Source organism: Corvus cornix, chromosome 2, assembly GCF_000738735.6.
Source record: "Corvus cornix cornix isolate S_Up_H32 chromosome 2, ASM73873v5, whole genome shotgun sequence".
Lineage (NCBI taxonomy): Eukaryota > Metazoa > Chordata > Aves > Passeriformes > Corvidae > Corvus > Corvus cornix.
In genome coordinates this window covers 108,591,736-108,614,355 of record NC_046333.1, presented here as the reverse complement: position 1 = coordinate 108,614,355, position 22,620 = coordinate 108,591,736, and the positions used below count along the sequence as shown (strand labels likewise).

Genomic DNA, 22,620 nt, shown 5'->3' with positions numbered 1-22,620 from the left:
TTAATCAGTTTGTTATTCGTTAGTGGTGCAGAAAAGCTGTCCTTATGGAATTACTTGAAAGGTTGTAACTGGAGCCAGATTTTAAGGCAGATCTGTGGATGTTGCTTATGTACAGGAAATACAGCTTAAGAGTTCTGGCAGTGTGTAACCTGCACAAGAAAGACGGGAATGAAAACTGCACTTTATTTTGCTGGTTAGCGTGTATCAGTATGAGTCTGGGAGTATTACATGAAAAAAATCCTGACAGGAGAGAGGATGAAAGGAGTGTGTCTTGTTTTTCTGGCTAAAACAACAATTCTAATCCAATGAAGGAATGGGAAAGGTAGTATGAGTTTACAGGAATTAAACTACTATTATACATAAACTGCAACACAGAGTCTAAATAAAGTGCTCAAAAAGGGAGTAATTTTTTCAAAATATAAGCTGATTGAATCACTCTGTGGATGTTGCCCGTTTCTAAATCAAAATCAAGTAAACAATAAAGCAGTTTTGGAGCCTTTTGAGCTTAGGTGACTGGTTTGAATTGGAATGATGATGACAGGGCACATAAGTTATTACCCTCTGCAGGCAATTTTGGTCTTATTCCAGGTCTTAGTGAATGTATCCAGGTGATAAAGCTACTACCCTAAATGACACTCCTGTTAAGCTGCCTCAGCCGAGAATCCAGCAGTGGCATTTCTTGCCAGCTCTACCCCTCTTGGAATCACCCTCAGCAGCAGTCTCTGGCAGAATTGGGATGAAGAATATTAACATGGTTTTGTGCAGAAACAAGCAAGATCCCCTATTCTGGGTACATCTTCTGTCTCTCACAATATACCTGTGTCTTAGATTTATTTTTTTTTTTAATCTGTATAAGCACAAGTTTTAGGGTGTCTCTGATTAACGACTCCATTAACAGATTCCAACACCATTAACTCCTTTCAAAGTGAACTGAGTGTAGTGAATCGAATGTATTTTATAACACATCTCATAAGCCCCAGAACAGGGTAATTAGGTGAGTACCTCAGCCTTTCTGGATGTAGATCTTTGTGTTCTGGTTTTGCTTTGTCTTCAGAGAATCTATTGGAAAAGTTAAATGTGGCAGGGTATTGCAGCAGAGAGCTCTCCAATCCTTGTCTGTCTGGTCTAGGTAATAGTGATACCACTGACACATCCTCAAAATTCAGCTAATTGCGGAGCTGAATTTCTTTGCATATTAAACTAAATACATTATTTAAATATATTTTGTTGAAATGCTTTTTAAAAAACTCATTTTTATGTCCATTATAGGATAGATAAGATTGTGTAATTCAACGAGTTTTTTGAATTTAAATCATTGGTTGACAAAACAGGAGGTAATTTTGTGTATTAAAATACGCTGATTTCTGGGCAGATATTGTAGCAAGCTCAGAAATACGTATTTTGCTTATGTACAAGAAGGTGTATATTCTTGTGTTGTCAATCTATGTATTTTTAATAAATGTGTGTTTTTCAGAGAGCCTTCTACTGTTCTGTCTCTTCCTGGGTAGTACTGCTACCTAGGCATGCAGATAAGTGTGCTGGAAAGATGAATGTACAGTTTTATGATACCAGCTTTTAAAATATAGCCCAAAATTACCATATTTTTGAACTACATCTAGTCAGGAGTGTGTAATTCAAAAACTTCCTATATTTTATTTTCCTTTTTGATTCTAGAAGTTGGAGGACCTCCCATAAACGTCATTGGAAGAACCCTGTCATGTTCTATGTTACTTGGTTTCATCTGTACTTTTAAATCAATAATTTAATTTATTACTTTTTTTAATAACTGAGTACTAACACGAGACAATTTCGTTGTGACAGAATTGCATGTTTATATTTAAAAATAGCTTGAGGAAGCTGTGAGTAAAGTTATTTTTACTCAATACAGGCAGTATTGTGTAAGGGACTTGTCATGTGGTAAGGAACAGGAATTTTTGAATGGCTTTTCCTGCTTAAGAGAATAATTTACTAGTTAAACTATCCTTCTGTTTCTCATTGGTTTTGTAAGTGTTTTTTTAGGGGAACAAAAAAGTTTAGAAAGCTTGGAATAGCTTCAGTAGTTACCAGCACTCCCATTAGGATGAGAGTGTAATTTATTTCGAACAATGTACATACGGAAAGCACAAATCCATTCCCAAAGGCTGTGCAATCTCCAGTGTTCCCTGGAATTTTTGTTTTAAATTTTTGCTATAAAGTGTAGGAGGACCCCATACTGGCCTTACTGAGTAGCCTGTGTGCTTTCACTAACCCAGTGGCAGTAGTTGTGCATAAGGTTCAGTGAGGACAGATCAGAGAATAAGCTGGCGATCCCCACAGGGATCGAGTCCAGCTCCTGACCTGCACAGTGCCACCCCCAAGAGTCTCACAATGTGCCTGAGAGCTTTGTCAAAACTTTGGGTGGAGAGTAGTGAAGGCTAGAAGAACACTTGACATCCTTTGCAGGAACAGCGCTCGAGCACTTCTGACCTGCCACTGAACTGAGACTCACTCATTGGCCAAGTTAACACTGGCATACAATGAGGCGAATCTTGAGAGGCGAGAAACGTACATTATTGCAGGATGAGTTTAAGGAAGATCTGTGTTTTCCTCAACTGCATTTATAGTGAGCGAGCTCAGAGGGACCTTTTTCACCTGGGTGTTGGACCATGTTGCTGTTCACCTTGGTATATAACCCAAGTGTGCGTGGTTCATCATTTGATTTGATCCTGCAGTTCTTGTTGAAAGATCATGGGAGCTCTGTCTGAATAAAGAAGGGAAATTAGGCTTTCTATTTTTAAATGGCTTATGAAAACAGATACAGGATCAGCAGCTTCCAAGATGGAAGGTAATTCGCTGCCAAATCTTTTCAGCATTTCACTTAAGCTATTTGGTTTTAGTCAGTATTCGTGTATTTAATTAAATACCATGTTTCCAAAAGGCGCGTTTATCCTCTCCTCTAGGCACTCCTTGACATATTTAAAAAATATATTTTTACCAACAGACTCCTCTAGGGACTCTCCCATTCCTTATAATTAGCATATAATTATCACCCAGCAGCTGAAGACATAGTTAAAATTTTGTGATCCCCCCCCCAAAAGAGGCCTTCCAAGGCTTCCCCAAAGGTCAGAAAAAAAGCAGCATCCTCCTGTATGGAATAGCAGCAGTTTCATGGGCTGAGATGTTCAGTGTGAGCAATACAATGGCTATTATCAAATCAGAGAGAGGTCATTTCTTGTAGAGAAATTAGAATGTATGGGCAAATACAGGACCAATTTTTTTAAAAAAATTGCTATTAAAACAATGTAACTTAGACATACAGAAGTTTCTGTCATTTGTTTTTGTCATTCCAGTTGAAATTTTAAGATTTCCTTCTCTAACCTGTGGCTTACCCGAAAAACCATGTGTTTTGGAAGATGCAACCAGTCCCACGTTCTCCTAGTTGAGGGAGAGGGAAAGTCCAAACTTGGGTTATGGCTTTGAGCTATGTGGCATATACTAAATAATTGTCTCAATTTTTAATACAGCAAATGAACGTTGTCTCTCAGTGGGGGTTAACAGGATAGGCTGTGAACATGGTTTGTAAAGCTGGGGGATGAACAGATGCAGAGCAGCGTTGCAGACCAGGGCTTGGTGGTGCTGGTGGACGAGAGGCTGGACGTGGCCCAGCGTTTCATGCCCACAGCCCAGAGAGCCAAACATGTCCTGGGCTGCATCAAAAGCAGCATGGCCAGCAGGGTGAGTGAGCCAGTTCTGCCCATACTCCTCCCTAGTGAGACCCTACGTGGAATACCGCATCCAGGTCTGGGGTCCCCAGCACAGGAAGGATGTCAGCCTATTGGAGTGAGTTCCGACTAGGGTCATGAAGATAATCATAAGATGGGCATGGAGCACCTTTCTTGTGAGAAAAGGGTGAAAGAACTGTGTTTGTTTTGCCTGGAACATTGGAGTGACCTAATTTTGGTCTTCTGGTACCTGAAGAGACCCTAAAAGAAAGATGGAGAGAAACTTTTTACATGGGCATGTGGTGATAGGGCAAGTAGGAATGGCTACAAACTGAAAAACAGTAGGTTTAGATTAGTTATTCTTTGCTGTGAGGGTGGTAAGGCAGTGGAACCAGTTTCCCAGAGTAGTTGTAGATGCCCCATCTCTGGAAGTGTTCAAGGCCAGGCTGCATGGGGCTTCGAGCAGCCTGGTTTAGTGGAAGGTGTCCCTGCCCCATGGGCAGGGAGGGTGGAAATAGATGACTTATAAGGTTCCTTCCAACTCAAGGCATTGTAGAATCTTTGGTGGTTTAAGGCAAATTGTTTTAAACCAGATGGTAGCATAAAAGTTGCAGATTCTCTTACTTGGGGAAGGTGCTTGAGAGCTATAAGTGTTGGTTTAAGAAACTGGATTTTCTGATCTAAAATCCCGCAGTTCATGAAGTAGAGTGCTGATTAGAATTGAAGATGGTATAACGAAAGCCCTTTCTGCTGTAACTGAATGACCTCTGGGAGGATGTAGCCTGGCACCCACTTTGGAAGCTTTTGGCTTCCAGAACAATTTGAATGAAAGGCACTTTTCTTTTTCTCTAGTTGCACTCTATGGTTGAAAACAAATTGTACTTGACTACATTTGCTGAAGTACTGAGTACTGTGAGAGTATAAACTGTTGGCAGCTTTGTTTGCAGCAAGTTGGAGATTTAAGAAAGAGTTGCTGAACATTTTGAATTCTAGCATCTAAAGCTTTTCAGAGATGTTTGTATCATCTTGCAGGATATCTTTCTCATGGCTTATGGTAGTAAGTAGAAACTTGTTATTAAATAACACCACCTCTTACAGCATATCCCAGTGTGTTAGATAATGTCTGTACACAAAACTAAAAATGGACAGAACAATCTCTGGAGTTGCAGCCTAAGTTGCAAGTGGGTACTGGGTACCATCCTGGCTTTTAAATTAATGAAGAAACACCCAGTCTTTAAACACAGTCACAAATACTTCTGTGATCTGTGGTTAAGTTGAATATTACTGTGGTAATTGCAAATTAATGTTGGTTATTAAGGAGGAAGAGCTCAAATACTCCGTTCTTGCTTTATCATGCATATAATTATGTCAGACATTGTTTTGAACTTCACACAGTAATGTCCTGTGAATTGGCCAGCCTTGGCAGTTGGTGACTGTACTATGTTCAATTATGCTGTATAGTATGATATTTTCTTTGATGGATACTGCTCGGTTTCTCATTTTACTACCTAGGCTTCTTTTCCCATAGGAGTAAATTACATTGACTCTGAAAGAAAGCAGTTTTCCAAAAACAACTTGCCTTGCATTTTGGTAGAGTTGCTGTTAAGAAATCTTATGTTGTAGTACATGTAGAGGCAAACAGTGGAGGACACTTGGATATTTCAGATTGGTAGCTACTACTGAGCGCCAGTGATGTATGGCATATGCAGAGGAGGTGGTGAAATAACAGTTGGAAATTGATGTTTCTTTAAATGGATGTTTCCAGATATTTGGAATTATACTTTAAATGTGTCTACTTTTTAGAAACAATGGAAATTGGAGAGACTTGTGAGTCTAGGTCTGTCAGTACTATTGAAGAAATTCTGCCTGGCTTGATTCTTGTTTCAGTTAGAAACTTCTCAAAACTTTGAGGCCTGTATTCTTGGAAGACTTTTACTGGTGGTATTTAGAAAAAGATGTAAATGCAAATCCCTTAGAATTATACAGTTGAGATTGTAAACAGGTTATGGTGCTTTTGGTTTTGATTTTTGTTGTTTTTTGTTTTAAATCGAGCTGGAATACAGCTTTGGAATTAAACCACAGATTTCATATCTAGAGATGAAACTAAAGTAACAGAGGAGCAGGGTGTCAAAACTGCAGGCTTAACTGCCTAACTGTATCAAAGTGGTGAATTCGTTTAATTGATTGAATAACAGTTTTGACAGAAGACTTCTAATTTACATCATGTTGCTTCATAATTGGCATTTTCCTGTTGCATTTAATCTGTGATCTACAGTACTGAGTTTATATGCATGATCTGATACCATGTGTGACTAGCTCTCTAGCATCTGTAGATGGTAATGCTTATCACTCATTTACCAGTTAAAAATGGCTAAACAAGTCATAAAGGATGAGGAAAGCAGAATAGGTTTTTAGAAGTAACTCTATTTTGCTGTCGCAAAGTCTGTTTGTACTTGAGAGGAGAATTTTCCAAGTTCTGAGCTTGTTCAAAGCTTTGTGACTCCACTGAGTAGGTTTCACGTGGGTACAAGCTAAGGTAATTGCTTTCTGTCTTAAAAAGACAAGGGGTTTTTTAGGTAGCGTCCTTCTGTAGATGAATGTACAAGTAATATTATCTTAAATTTGAAAGTGTCTTGGGAATTGTACTAATAACACAAAGTCCTGTAAATTATAATAATGTGTCCCATAATCTTCACTAGCTTTCGCCTTTTGCCCCAGATAAGGGGATAAAAATATTTCAGCATCCTTCTTTTCTTAGAGTTAAAATGGTTTAAGTCTTGCAGTACTCTTAGGCTGAACTTGCTGTGACCCAGTGTGTCTGAAGTTGCAACTTCTACTTAATTCAGAATGCTTAACACTGGGCGATTAAGAATTGCTGAAAATTTGAATTCTTCCTTCCCTTGTGTTTTTATTGTGAAACAATCTTTACAAAGGGCTGTTTCTGGAGAGCAGAGTACAGTCTTTTGTTTCTGGATAAAATTGATGGCTGCAAATGAAAGAATAAAGAAGGCTTTCTATTCATGTTCCCCAGCCTTTGTTTCAGTGGGCATTGTTTCAGTTTATAAGAGCTGTTTAGTACTATAGATTACTGGAAAGGCTGAAAGATTCCCAAGCACATCAGTGCACACTTGTTAAACTCCTGCTATCTCCTCAGCTGCCCACCCAGTACCTTCTTGTTTAAAAGATACTGTGAAAGACTTATTTCCTTTTCTGCCACATTTACTTTGAAGTCACCTTTTGTACAGTAGTTTAAATGAGTCTTACTATTTTTCTTTCAAATTATGGAAACTTTATCAAACCTGTGATTTGAGTTCTAAAACTGAGAAAACTGGCTGGTTGAAATTTTCGTTATTTTTGATTTCCCATCTTTTTATCTTAAAAACTCAATATGTAAATAGATTTTTGGCACTTAGCTACAGATCCAGGTTCCGGTTTTGTAGGTAACATAGTCCTGTGATAGCTAAACTGTTGCTTTATTTGCTTTCACTTTAGGGTCTCCATATAAACATATTAAAGTACATAAGCATTTGTACAGAGGTGAGATGATACCCATGTAGAACTTCAGTCAGAACAGTTTAAGTTAACCTGAAACTTGATAGACAGGTTCATTTACTGAGTGCATACCTGGAGAGTGCATTAACCTGTGAGTTAGTAAATTTGTTTGTTTGTTTTTGCTAGTGTCAGTGACTCTGTTGGTGTAAATGCAATGCAATGGGATACATATGCCTCCTTGTACTAGTGATAAAATTGTTCCAACTGGGCTTGGTATGCTGAGTTTGGCCATGTTTGTAAGTGGAGGGATTACGCTTCCTCCTAGTCCCTTTTCCCTGAGGAAACCCTTGTGGTTTGAGGTGCTCCTGTCCCCCCTCTGCTTTAATGCTCTCTTTCCCTGAGGTTACTGTGGTGAATGGGTGTTAACACCATCTTCTCCTCTTTCTCCCTTCCTTTTTTATTTTTTCCTGTAGGGCTTTCTTTGCAAGTGTATTCAGACATGCGTACGTGGCCTTGAGTAGGTCTGCTTGATGGAAACCCATCTGGGAAAGCAAACAGGAAAATCTAATTAAAGTCTTAATCAGATTTAAGTATGATATAATCACACAGTTGCTTGTGCTGTCCAAGACCATGTACTACATCTGGGCATGCACGTGGATAGGCTTTTGTTTTGCATGTAGGTGTGTTTGAGATTGTGTGAGGGCTGTCAGGATTTCTTGGATGTATCTCAGCCCAGGCTGGCATGGGAAATGACCTCTCTGCTGTGTGCAGTGTGAAAGGGGTTTTTCTAATGGATGGTCATGTAGCCACATGTAAGGTGAGCCATTGTCTTGTGCAGCACTGAAACAAGACAAAAACAATCCACTGAAAAGAAGTCTTAGTCCTTTGCCACATAAAATGTTTGATTTTTGTTGGTTGTTTTTTTTTTCCAAATAGGCAACAAACTGTCCTGGAAAACAGCTTTGCTACCAGAAGTATCTTCTGAACATGGAAGACTACAGAACAAACAAATTTCCAAATGCTGTATTATATTTCTTAATAAAAAGGCATTTATGAAACTCTTTTAAGAATGTGATTTGAGGGCAAACTTTTTTAATAAGTGAGAGAACAAACAGTTTCAGTGGCTCAGCTCTTCCATTGTGCAAATTTAATGAGCTACTCTCCTTTTAACTTAATGTCCCTTTGAAATAGGAGATTGCATTGGAAACGTTTGACTTTATATGGTATCTGTTTGAACGTGAACACTAATGTAAGTTCTGTTAAGTTACTGCAAATGTAACATTTTGTCTTAGTTTACTTGTTCTAGTGCAGCCTCACATAGAAATACTCTAAATAAAGCATCTTAAAGCAGTGGTTGAAGTTATTCCTCTTAAGTAATCTAGCTGTGAAAAAGTTGCCAGTGGGTTTTATGCAACATTTATTTCCAGATGAAGGAATGTTTTTGTTCCCCTTATGATTCTCCTTCAGTTTCGATGTCTGGTTTAGTGGAAATGTTCAGTTGTCAGAAGAATCAAGACGGTGTATTATTTAGATCTTACCAGACAAGTGGGATTTGTTCCTTCCATTCCAGTTATCAGAAAGATTAACCCTTTGCCCTTGCGGTCCTAATTGCAGTCATTCAAAAACAAAGATTCTGCTTGTACAAGACAGCACCAAAGTGGGGTGTGTGCCAACCAGAATGTTTCTCTGGTGAATGTGGGTTGCAAGTATTACATAAATTTTGTCTTGTGTTTCAGGCACCGATAAAAGCAACCTGTGAAGATCTGTCATGCAAGACTGGATTTCCTGAAGATGTTCACAGTGCAGTAGTATCAAGGAGTGTACATGGAGGGCAGCCTCTTCTCAATGGTATTGTTAGAAAACATACTGAACTTTTTTGTTTCTCCTGCTTGTAGTCATAAGTCACTCTGGAGCATTTTCATCCTTAAATAGGATACAAACACTTGCAGGAAAGAACATCAGCTGCCCTATGATTATTTCTTGATCACTGTCACAGGATTTGGAAAATCTGTTGGCATTAGTGTCCGCACATGCACCTCTGACTGTAATTTGAAAACACTGAGTGTTGCAAAACTTCCCATTATTATCCTCTAATTCTCAGCACAGCATTCACATTGATGTTTCTTACTACCACTGATAATAGCTATGCCATCAGTCTGTACTTAGAGCTTGTGTGTGTATGTATGAGGAGGTAGAGAAAATTTCCTTTCTGCTTTGCATCTCTCATAGAAGAACTGCAGTTACACCCAGTCCTAGTGCTCATGTTAATGCAGAGGGAGTTTCCTTACTGCTTTTTCATGGCAATCTGAGGAGAGTCACCTATGGAAAGCAAGTAATGGGACAGGCAGCAACGTGAGTGAGTGGTTGTCTGTGAGCCCCTGGTCAGTGACCGCAGCACTGCGGTCTCTGTAAGGAGCCATGCCAGGAGAGGCAGGACAGTGCCAGGGCTGTCTCAGGGACAATGCACTGCTCTCTCACCCTGGCACCTACCTTCATCTGAATGGCACGGTGCCCAGGCTGGGGATGACCTGCTTGCCTTGCACTCGGTGAGCGCAAGCCGTTTCCTCCGCCGGGGATGCCAGGCAGTCAGTACATCTGCCCACGGGTTGTCCAGGTTGGGAATTCAGTTCACTGTTCTTTTTGTGTCTCTATTTTTCAGGGATAGAGTAGGACACAGAGGCAGGTGCTCTGAATGTTTCCTAAATTTCCCAGCCAGTTAAGTTGCAGTATACAAGTTCGCAGAAGTACAACAGTTTTTAAAAATCTGCGTTAGTTTGTTTTCTGAACCGCTAACATAATTTTTTTTAATCTAATTTGGAAATTGTGGAACTAAGAACATTGGTTTTAGACGGTTTCAAATACAGCTTAAATAAGGACTAATTTAATTTAATTTGTTGTTTCTTTCACATATAAATTTGGCTACGCAGTTCGAGACATTCAAATGAAAAAAATTCTAATGAGTCTGCAAAACAAATGAAGTAAAAGCTGTAGTCTTGATTTTACATGCTGTATGTAGCAGTCTCTCGTTAATTATATTTTACAGACCTGTTTTGTGCTTTCTTAGAAGTATAATGGAAACTTGAATGCAGGATGAATTGATTAGCTTTAGTGTATTTAAACTTGAGTTATTAAAGCTTTCTCTGATCAGTTTCAAGGAAGTATATTCTACCAGCACAGACTTTTCTTTTATTAAAAGATGGCTTAGAAATTTTTGTATTGAAGTAAATGTTCTGCCAACTGAGAAAACAATAAAGGGGAAAGAGAATATTCCTCACTTTCCCACCAAATGGGAGTTAATAGATGTCACTCCTGTAATAGACATCCGCATGAGAACTCCTTGGTATGTGATGAACAAACAGGGGCGGGGGACAGAAACAGGGATGCAGAGCCAAGTGCTTCCCAAAGGTGCTGCCTTGAAACCACCAAATGTTTGTTACAGGTTAACTGTCATGCCATCAGTTCCTCTTGAAATGGAGATCACACAGATTTTGAGATCTGCTCTGCCCTGTGAAAGTTCTCTTTACTCGGTATGGAATCAAGGCTCTTTCTGCAGTTTTTCCCTTTTCCCACCAGTTAGGAACCACAGTAGACTGGGCACTGGTTGTCAGTTGTCATTGCTCATGCAAACCTGATGATAATGTCTGATCAGCTTTAACTGAGTCTGAACTAGTAACATAGGATGACAAACTGACTTCCTGTTTCATTATTCATCCCATTCCCACAGTCCCTTCCCTTGCTTCTCAGAAGTGAGTGAAGCATGACTGTTGGTTTGTCCTTGAATGGTATTAAAATGCATAACATTTTAGGGAAGTAGGAATTGGAAACACTGTATGAGGCAAAGGGTACGTATCACATCATATCAGCTGGTTGAAAAATGACCTGGGGGAGTCTTTTTCCTACCACCATTTCCTCCTCTGAATTACTGCAGTGGTTAATTCTTTTGAAAATTTTGACATGCTTAAAAGCATATAATTTGCTGGTTACAGATAAACATACAGTCCATCACTGCATAGCTTTGACTTAAATTTAATTACACTGTCATTTTGAAATACTATTGTTGTCAAAAGCCTATTTTCTGGTTATTAAACTAGATTCAGATGATGCTGGAAGTTAAGTATAGTTGCATGACATTTGCTTCGTAGGGATAATCATGTGCCTGATTCTGATCTCGGTTGCCTTGCCTATCTAAATGCATGGAATTATTTAAGTTGGAAAAGACCTCTAAAACCATAAAGTCCATCCATTAATCCATCATTGCCGAGTTTACCACTAAACTATGTCCCTAAGCACTACATCTACATGTCCTTTAAATACCTCCTGGGATGGTGACTCCATCACTTTCATGGGCAGCCTGTTCCAATGCTTGCCAACCCTTTTGCTGAAGAAACTCTTTCTAATATCCAATCTAAGCCTCCCCGATGGAAGGTGATACCATTTTCTTTTGTCTTATTACCTGTTTCTGGAAGAAATGACCAACCCCCACCTCCTTACAACATGCTTTCGGGTAGTTGTAGAGAGCAATTAAGGTCACACAATTCGCCTTGGCCCACTGATCCAAGAAGCATTATCTTCCTGCCCTCCAGCAGATCAGCATTCCTGCCCATCTGACTGAGGTACACCTGATCCGCTCATCCCCGTCATCAATAAAGATACTAAACAGGACTGGCCCCGACTCTGAGCCGTGGGGAACATGACTGGTGGCTGGCTGCCAGCTGGATGTAACTCCATTCACCACCACTCCCTGGGTCTGGTCATCCAGACAATTTTTGGGTTTTTACCCAGCAAACACTGCACCCCTCTAAGCAATGAGCAGCCAGTTTCTCCAGGAGAGCACTGTGGTAATCGCTGTCAGAGGCTTTTCTGAAGTCTAGGTGGACAGCATCTACAGCCCTCCACTCATCCAGTGGGTCACGTTGTCATAACAGGAGATCAGGTTGGTCAAGCAGCACCTGCCTTTCATGAACTCAGGCTGGCTAGGCCTGATCCCCTGGTTATCCTGTATGTACTGCGTGGTGGCACTCAAGGTGATCTGCTCCGTGACCTTCCCCAGCCCCTAGGTCAGGCTGACAGGCCTGTAGCTCCCCAGATCCTCCTTCTGGCTGTTCGTGTAGCTGTGCATCACATTTGCTCACCTCTGGTCAACGGGGACTTCCCTGGTTATCCAGGACTGGTGATAAATGATGCAAAGTGGCTCTCTGAGCACTTCTGCCAGTTCCTTCAGTACCTTTGTGTGGATCCCATCTGGCCCCGTAGACTTCTGTGTGTCTAAGTGGTGCAGCAGGTCACTGACCATTTCTCCTTGTGTTATGGGGGCTTCACTCTGCTCCCTGTTCTGGTCTTCCAGCTCAGGGGACTGGGTACAGAGAACAACTCATTTTACTATTGGACTGAGGGAAGGAAGGAGGTGGGGGTTGGTTGGTTTTCCAGAAACAGGTAATAGGACAAGAGAAAATGGTATCACCTTCCATCAGGGAGGTTTAGATTGGATACTAGTGCCTTCTTTCCCTTAAATAAAATTAGAGTTATCATATAACTTGTTGGTGTCTGCACTCCAGTTGTTACAGTAACATAGGATATCTGGCTTTTGAAGCACTATTATAAGAAGTTTACTTGTACTACTGTATATGGTATGTTTTTTGAAGAGGTTTCTCTCAATCCTTTGTTCAGGTGCTGCTTGTTTTTGACAGAGGGTCGGGATTGTTCCTGTTGCATTTAAGAATAGTTCATAATGGCATGGTTCATTCATATGGCTAGAACTTTATGACAGCATCTACTAATTTTTTCTTTTGTGCGTGAGAGGCAGCTACACATTCAGTTGTTATCCAGGTGTTTGGTTTGCCCCAGTATGTGAAAAACGGGTGGAGCAGTATATTCAGAAAAATATAAATTGGAAAAGGGAAAAAAACCCCCCACATTTATTAATGGGGGCTGGGGGGAGAAAAAGAGAAAGGGGGCTGCCCTTGCTGCCCTTGGTTTCAGGATGAGGAAATAGAAAAGATGATTCTAGTTGAGAAGTCAGAGAAGTTGGAAACTACTCCTTTTGTAGTCTGTGACTGAGCTCTGTAGGAGGTAACCTGTACCATATAGACTGTCCCCTATTGCCTCCTTCTGGCACGGTGTCACCAGTGCCCCATGATTCTCTGTTCCCCTGGAACAGACTTCATTGGTCATAGCTTTGGAGACTCTTTGAAGCTGGTATCTTACAATTTTTCTTGTACAATGCCTGGCAAGTCTGACTTCAAGATACGATACGCTCTGGTCACTAGATACATTTAAGATGAGTCATATAGGCCTAATATTGAATTTATTAATTATGTTTGACATGTTGTTTCACTTGATACCAGTGGCTTTGTTGAAATTACAGTGGTTTTTACCAAGGAGCTAAGTGAGCTCAGAACTACTGCCTTAATTTGTGTAAAGGGAGAAAAAATAATAATTTCAGAAGTAGAATTTACAGAAACTTCATTCATTGCTAAAAAGTGTCTTAATAATAAAACCATGGAATTATTTGGGCCTCCAGGTCTTTTAGAATGTGATATACTTCAAATTTTTTTAGGACTTAAATCTTCCAACATATAAAAAAGAAAATAAGTACTATGCAAATAAGTCTCCAGCCATCACCTAATAGCAGTAGATATCTAACCCAAATTTAAGGCACAGTACTTATGACTGGTTTCTGTAAATAAAATGTGATTACTGTTTGGAGAGCCATAAATAAGATGTAGTACTCAGAGAAGAAGAGGTTAAGTCAAGAGGGAGTTCCGTTTAATATATTAAATGCCCTTGCTTGTGCTGGTTTTATCACATTTTTGTAGTTCATCCAGGAAAAAGTACTTGTGGCAGTTTGATATGTCCAGCCTGTTTATCTAATCTTTGTTCTATATCCTGGAAATTTTAAGATACAAATAAAGCATTTTCAGCTAAAATCATTCACGTCAAAAGGTTACTTGAATGGTTTGCAGAATAATTTCTTAGCTATTCTTACTCTGATAATTATTGTAGCAGTTTCTTTCAAAGATGTTATTTTAACATTGTCTCTTCTGTTGCTAAATGCATGGTTTTAGTTTTCTGCTAAGCAAATTCATTCCTAAACCATTCCTTTGAGCGCTGTGTAGCTGTAAAATATTTCTAAGGTCTTTGCACTGCACAATGATAAAGAAAAAGAAAAATGTTTTGGTGTTGATCACAGAGATAAGCAGTGATTATGGATGATTAACACTGCAGTTTTGTGAGCTGTTTAAGCCACAGTAAGCATCAGCTCTGCCAAAAAAGGCACGCTTACGCCTTCCCTCCTCTTTGAGCCTGGTACCAAGTGCTCATGAAACCATAAAATGAACGGGGTTAGCCAATTTATCTGGGGTAAACTTTCACTCCCACTCCTTTAGGCTTTCTTTCTCAAAGACCTTGTAGGCTTTAACAGCCATGGTGTCCCTGCTGCCTTCTCTCCTCTAGCAGTGAAATGCTTAGAAAATAGCATTTGTTTTGATGCTTTCAAACTGAGTAACAAAACTTGATTTTTGCATTCCCACAGACTTATTTTGTAGTTTACCGTTGAAAATACCCATTGGTCTCAACCCAGAAATGTGTTGTTGTTGGGAGTGTGGCTCTCAGGCGTGGCCTGTTGTTGAAGAGTGGCTTGGCATTTCTTTATGATGTAGTGGGGGGCTACATGGATGCTGTCTGTCCCAGGTGGAGCTACTTGACTTTGTTGCTAGTGGTGTTCTATTATTCTATGTATACAAATGTCTGCCATCAGCTAAGAATAAAATTCCTTTTTAAAAAGTCATAATGCTTAAAATTGAAGACAGCAGCACATCTTTTAAGGCTTATGAGCCTTTCTTTGCTGTAAACAGCTCTTTTACAATTGTATTCTTACTCTAGCAGCATACACAGGGGGCTTTGATATTCCAGTGTGCATTAACTATATATAGAGCCAGTGAAAGTGTTCTTAGAAGAATTATATTTTCCAAGAGGGAAATTAGTCTTTCCCCAGGAAAAAAATTTTTGCCTTTTTTTTTTTTTTCTATAAAAAAAAGATGAAAATGGTAACCACTTTGTTTGAAGTCTCCTTGCCTTAAGCAAAAAGACAAGTTGACAAGTTCCTTCCAGGCAGACAGCCAAAGAATCTCAGATGGATAGGGTCTCTCTATGAGCTGCTGGCAAGCTGGGGAAAGATTGTTTCAATCCTTCCCAAATGTATTGTTTTCGGAAATTCTTTTCCTGTACTCTTCACCCTGCCCCCTCTTGGGAAAAAAAAAAAAAGAAAAAAAAAAGAAAAAAAACACTACAACCTACCATCCTTCTAGTTACTCTTTTAAGCCTTTGTGGGAGTGAGAAATTTTTTTTTCCAGAAGCTTCTGTTGTTAAGATATCTTTTCACCCTCAGTTCTGCTTAACATTTAGGAGGTTCAGTTTTGCCCTCTTCTGTGAGACGCAGAGTAAATTCTATTGCTGTTACTTGGTGATGCTGTGCCTTGTTGTTTTTTGTATGTTACAGTTGCATTCCAGTTCTTGGTTTCTTGCCTTTTTAATCCTTTTCATCTTCTTTTCTCAAACAGCTTTCCTGTTTGTACTCTTTTGATATCCCACAGCATCCTAAATTCTCCAGTGTCAGTTTTGAGCTTACTATCCTGGATTGGAAGAGCTGCTTCTGTTTACTTTCACTATGCTAGCACAGTACCTGTTTTATACTGCCAGTTGTCTATTCATGTACCAAGCTCTTAATGTATTCTTAGATACTTGTCCCCTGAAAATTAGAGCTTTCTTTTGCTGAAGCAAGAGACTGCTTTTCTTGGGAGGTTGTTTCCTTATTCCCTTTTACCAACTACTTAAACGTAGAATATATCCTTGAGTACATATAGTGTATATTCACCTTGCTGAACAGTGGTAATATACCTATTTGAATGGTGACTCCTTTTTGCTTTTTTTGTCTGATCTGTCTGTGATACCTGATTTTACTTTTGAGTGTTAAACTACTGACTAAAGTTGGTACCTTTTCATTTCAAGCTTGCATGTTGAATGTTACATACGTATAAACAGAATAAGCATAAATAGTGAAATGCAGTGATGTTATGGATGTGTATAAGTTACAGACATTTCTGACACATAACTATTATCCCTTGGTGGAATTGTATGTAATATGTGAATCAATTTGTATATCCAGTATCAAAGAATTTATCACTTGAGTTCTAGATTAAGAAGGAATTCTAAAAAAACCTTATAAATTATACTAAACAAAAGGTTTTATGGAATATTTGTATTGCAGGTGGAACTAACGTTTTGTAGTTAAATTCTAAATGAACTATTCTGTCCACTTTTTCCAAAGAAGAAATATGATTCTCCCTTATTCCCTGGAAAAGGAGCACTGCTTTTGTTTCTTGTGTAGACTCTTAAAATTGCATCTTGATAAAGAGGAAAATACACCTACGGAGAAATTACAGAAATCCTGAATGGTTGCAGTGTTTTGGGATCTGTAAATTACTATCTTAGTTAATTAGTCCAGTCCAGATAGTAATTTCTGTCTATGGTGCATTTACTTGGAATGCACTGAATTAATTAGTACTTACTCCCTTTTCCTATATTCAGCTGGTTACTTGTGAGGGTCTCAAATGCAGTGTCCTTTCTGTGTGCAGAAATCTGAATTACGACAGCAGAATTGTTAGCTGCCTCAGTAAGCTCTGAGCATGGCTCAATGAAGGATGGCAAAGGGGATGTTTGTTTCTGCCCTCTGAAGCTGGGTCTAGCATTATACTCTTTCTAACACCATTTAATGTAGCCTTAGTTCAATTTTAAACTATGCCATCTGGCTTTAATTCCCAAGGGGCCATTATTTGTCCTGAAATCGTAGTTAGAGCGTTCTTCAACGCTGACCAGTGCTCTAGGGGAGGTTAGGAGGAATGGTGGCTGCAAAGCTGTGCAGAAAACCTCTGCAACAGGCAAAGGTGCCCTTAGGTATGGGTGATTTATTTAGTTATAGAAGAAAAGTTGCTGTTGCATGCAAGAGCTGCATGGAAAAAAGAATTGTTTCTTTGTGTGGTATGTAAGTATATGGAATACGTGGAGCAGAAACTCAGGTGGGACCATCTGTGTTAGCATACATAATGTGAGAAAATGGTATTTATAATTAGGCATTCATTTTGTCACTTAAGACTACAGTACATCTTCTGTTGACTTGTCATTTTTCTAACTATATGGAAGATAAATTTATGAGAGCATCCTACTGAACTGATATTACAGGAGAATACCCTTTATTGCAAAATGTATTACCATACTAAATACAGATAAACTCCTCTAGTATTTAAACACTTAAAAGACCATATTAAATCAAATGTTACTCTGTTGAAGACTTGGGTGTCAGTCAACAAATCCCAAGTACAGTTTGAACTGCTCTGATTTTGGTTGAATGCAGTGAGGCAGATTTATTGCTTTTGGTTGAACTTGGGACGCTCAGTGTAAAGGCATTTTTCTATTCTGGAAGTAACTTTTGGAAGAGTTCACTTCCAAACTTTCACAACATGTCCTAGGCATCAGAGCCAGCCTTGCTAAACTCTGGAGCAAGAAGGAGCAGAAGGAAGATGCAAAGGAACAGGGCTGGGTTTTGGATGGAAAGGAAATGTACTGGACTTGCTATTATCTTCTAATTAGACTGTAGAAGGAGCAACTGGCCTTTGGCACCCTTTAAATCTTTCCAGTTTAACACAGCACAGATGGTTTTCTACTCCTCTCCATATGCCCTTCCTGGCTGATGTGTCCTCCAGAGGCCAGGGAAAATAATGTTGGGGGATAAATGGGGTGAAACTCCAGAGTGCAAAATGGAGCTGAGGCTAGGGAAAGGATGGAAGCAGAAGAATCCAGGTGATGAAGGATGATGGAATGGGTGGAGGTACGAACCCTAGTGTCATTCAAGGGGGAAGGGAAAGCACAGGTTCTCCAAAACCCTATAAAGAACAGAGAAATTTTGCATTAGTTGGAAGAGAAGGCAGAAGCAACCCACGGTAAAAAGGAAAATATTTTGGAATACGTTCAGATTTCCTCATGACATCCAATTTGAGCTAGTCATGGGCATCAGATACCTGCCCTGAAGGAAATGCTGAGGACCCAGTGGAGCTCACCAGTATGAATTAAGTGAGTGCACAGTGCTGAGAAGCTTTTCCAAGAGAAACCACCAGGCCTTCTTGACACCAGAATGACAGCACGGTGTCACATATCTTCCATTTTTTTTTTGCAATTCATACGAATGCCTAAAAAACTTAATTATGTGAGTGTTCAGGCAAGATCAGAACATGCACAAGGAAGAGCCTTTTGAGGATAAACTGATCTTACAGCCAAGACATGAGGTTAGACAAAGTACCTACAGCTGCACATCATGACTTGTCCACAGTTTTGGAGGCAACATGGAGTTTGAGAACTAAGGGTCCATCAGTGTTTATGAAGTGGTATTAAAACCCACTGCTGCTTCTTTTTACAGGTGATTTGGTACCAGCAATATTTTTTCATTTTTTGTCACCTTGTGTGTATAGATGGACAGTTTAAGTGCATATGAAAGCACCAACCTTAAGCTAGGAGAGGATATACCCAAAATGTAAATCTTTCCTATTGTTACAAATGCACCACAATGATGTGGCTGCAGGATGAGTGAGTCTGATCAGCAACATGATCCATCACAGAACTGTTCCTGCTTTTTCTAGTGGGCTCATTCTCTTCTGGCTCAGCTTAGTTGTTGATTTGCTGGGACCTGCTGTGGAAAAGGAGATAAATTAATGAGAAAAGAGGTGTGTCAGTGGTGATGAGAGAAAAGGAGGTCATAACTGAATGAAACTCCATTGTGTTAGATTCTCTGTTAGGTTTTTTCCACCCTCTTTTCTCTCTGCAGCGTTTTCTTCCTGCAGTTTTAATATATTCCAGGGTTGGGCAGCTGAGGATCAGTACCCTGCCATCCCTTGCCCTTGATGCCTGCTGCATCCCAGCGCTGCCTGGACACAGTAGTGAATTGTGCTGACGGTTCTTATGTGGGTTGCAGGTGACAGTGAGCAATCCCATTAACCTGCCACCCTGGCTGGAGATAGTCCTGGAGAACCAGGGCACCCAGCGCTGCTCCCGGCTGCCGTCCCCCACCCTGCTGGCTGCAGCTCCCGCCTGCATGTAGGCACTGATGCTCTGGGCAGAGGAGCAGCACAGCATAGCTCAGGTGCATCTCCTCCTCCTCTGAGCTGCCTGCAGAGCTCAGAAACCAGCCCATTTTGGTTTTTTTTCCTTCTTTATTGTCTGCTGTGTTTTGGCAGACCTGTGAGCAGTGGCAAATATTATGATTGTGTCTGCTTGCCTGCAGCTCTTTCTTGTACCCTGTGCTGCCTTTTAAGAAGTAGATTTTGTTTGGTTTTGAAAATTAATGGCATATGCCTCTCAGGTTGTAGAGAGGAGGAATTATTTAAAGCCTTCTGTGAGTTCCAGTTTAACATTCTCTTAAATAGGAAAAGTTAGAATCCCTAAAAGTACAATTTGTAACATAAAAGCTATCAAAATAGCAGTGCAATCTGTTAAAGGGTTTAAAAATTTGATTCGCTGCAGTTTAAAATGTGAAATAAATGTACACTAATTGTTTTGAATGGAGATGAAGATGGCGTTTGAAGCCAGTCTTTAAAGGAATTAGTGAGATAGCACTGCAGTTAATGGTGGAGCACTATTTTTCTGTAATGGGCTAAGCAATGTTCTCTAATTAGCTTGCAAATTGATATTCAAATAAAAGTAAACTGGCAATCAAATACAAGCAAAACATCTATGTAAGTAGACTTTGGTGTCTGCATTTAGCATATCCGGTATCAAAATTATGTGTGGGTAAAGGGTAAGTTCCTAGTTCTTGTTTTCAGCATGGAGCTTTTAGTAATGGTGGCTCACTGGTTACAAGAGGTCATTATTTTAATTTAAGCACATGAAAAGAGGAAAAAGAAATGCCTTTTCTTCCACAAGTGAGTGGCTTTTAAACATTAGTAACATAATACTAAGTGTGCAAGTTTTTTTCCTGTCTTCGTTTCTTTCTGGTTTTGTCAACTAGCTGTGCACATAAGATTTGATACATAGCTCAGTCAGGGGAAGTTACTCTGTGGAGTTTTCCTGGATTTGGATCGTATTTATGTTCATTATTAAAATTATTGCTATATGGTGTAGCCATTTCATTTTCAAGCCTTGTGCCAGAAACTGGATGCATAAAATATTAGTGGTGTTCATGTTGTAAGGTTTTCAGTGGCATGTAGTACAGGTTCTTAAACTTGAATTGAATGCCTGGCTCAAGTAGGTCTCTACAAAGGCGAATCACAGAATGGTTTGGGTTGGAAGGAGCTTAAAAGACCATCTAGTTCCAACCCCCCTGCCATGGACAGGGACATGTTCCTCTAGACCAGGTTGCTCAGAGTTCCGTCCAGCCTGGCCTTGAACACTGCCAGGAATGGGGCACCCACAGCTTCTCTGGGCAATCCATTCTAGTGCCTCACCACCCTCACAGTAAAGAGTTTCTCCCTGGCCTTACAAGAAAGCTGGTGCATAAGAACTGCCTTTGGGAAAGGTAAACAAAGACCACACATTTAAAATTTGATTTTCGGGGTCTTTCTAATGTCTTTATTTTCTAATCTAAAAAACATCTCTCGCTCATTGACACACTGATACCTTGCTAACTAGCCTTTGTAAGCATATTGTTTACTGACAGACGGAAGTGTGAACTGTATCAGTGGGTCAAGTATGTGGTTTTATCAACCATCAGTACTCCTTCCATCAGCTGTTACAGTGTTTGTTCAGCATCATCTTTTATGCTGAAAGTTCTTTGGAATGTACTTCCCTAAATCAAATTCTCATCACTGTGCATTCATTAAATACAATTAATGTTTGCATAGATTTAGCTTTCAGTGCTGGTTATCGTCTGAATTCTTCAAGGGGAAAAAACTCAAACAAAACCAAAACAAAAAAACCTTCTGTTAAGTATTTTCTGTAAAGCAGCAAGTATGCATTTTACACCATAGAAATAATACATCAGTGAAAGTCTTTGACTTCCCAGTTCAGTATGTGCTTTTCTGTTCAAATAACCACAGTTTTCCCTTTACAGTGTTTTAGTGCATGTCCTTTTATAAAAAATTGATCAACTTAGTTCTCAGGGGATGGTTAATGGGGGAGTGTACGTCCCTCGGAGGTCACAGGTTCAGATCAGTCTGTCATCTGCATCCAGCAGCCAGTAACTTATAACTGCTTGGTAGGTTATGCAAAAGGAGCTTTGGTTGATTTGGTTTCTTCTGAAGGAGTCTCTGTAGAAAAGGTACTTATTACATAAGAGCAGAAATACTGCTGAAATTAGTGGAAACTGGGGCAGCACATGCAGGCAGGGAGTGCTCATGTGTACTAAGGTATCTGGAGAAGGTCAATATCGCAGTGCTCTCCTGACTGTCTGGAAGGGAGAAGCACTGAAACACAGTGGGATTTTGACCTCTTGGAGTGCATTTATGCACAGCTGAAATACGTTAGGGCAGTAGTTTTACCATCTTGGCGCAAATAGCACATCTAGCATTTTATGTATTGGAGGTGTTTTTGCCTACCTGTAATTGATTCAGTGTGTTTACCAGAACTGGAATGAAGTCTGTATCACACTGAGACTTCAAATACAAATTAACAGCAAAAGAAAACCCTCTCATCCTTACCCTGTACGTCACTATCTGCACTTCTGACCATGTCAAGTCTCATTTAATTAAAATCTTGTCGTTATGCCTGTGTGCCAGTTAATTATTTAAGAATGATATGTGTCATTATTTATAAAAATGGATTTTTTTTCCTCAGAGAAAGTGATTATAGCAGTTGTTACAGCTGCAAATGATCTGGTAGTTATTTCCTCCTTCCAATTTTTCAAACAAAGTCTCTGTAATTTACAGTTGCATGCAAAAAAGCCAATATAGTGTGGCTAAAATGGAAGACTTTCATTAGCCTTCAGTGTGTTGGCTGTTTAAAGGAAGCAAAGCCTACAAAAGCACAGGTGCACCTGGCTTTAGGATGCAATTTTGCAAGAGATATCCCAGCAGAACATGGCTGTTCCAGTCTGCTGGGCAGGTCATGGTGCAGTGATGAAGCCTGGCTTAAGGTGGCCAGTGTCTCAGGATCTGTGGGTTTTATACTGCAGTCGATTTAAAATAAAAAGAAAAGTTATTGAGTCCTTACAGTATTGAGTTGTATGTTCCTCACAAAACCCAACAGCAGGATACAAAGATTGTTAATTTTTTAAGCCCCGTGTATCATGCGGGACATAGATGAAAAACTGAAGCTCTCTCCAAACACAGTCCTGTAAGTGACTGTCAACTTCCAAGTGGTACCTAAAGTTTTTGTAGGGTAACCGAATAAGGTCTTGGGAAAAGCTGCTTTTGAAGACTACTTGCTGTCTGCTCGAAGATGATAGTGT

General features: G+C 39.8%; 1 protein-coding gene across 2 annotated transcripts in view; it reads left to right on the top strand.

Moving 5' to 3' along the window:
• Window positions 1-22,620, top strand: part of CDH2 (cadherin 2) — a 116,787-nt gene that overhangs the window by 2,825 nt on the left and 91,342 nt on the right. For both annotated transcript variants that reach the window (XM_039549140.1, XM_039549139.1), the window contains exon 2: window positions 8,930-9,041. In XM_039549140.1, coding sequence (XP_039405074.1) covers window positions 8,930-9,041 — 112 coding nt within the window. The remainder of the gene's footprint in view (window positions 1-8,929; window positions 9,042-22,620) is intronic.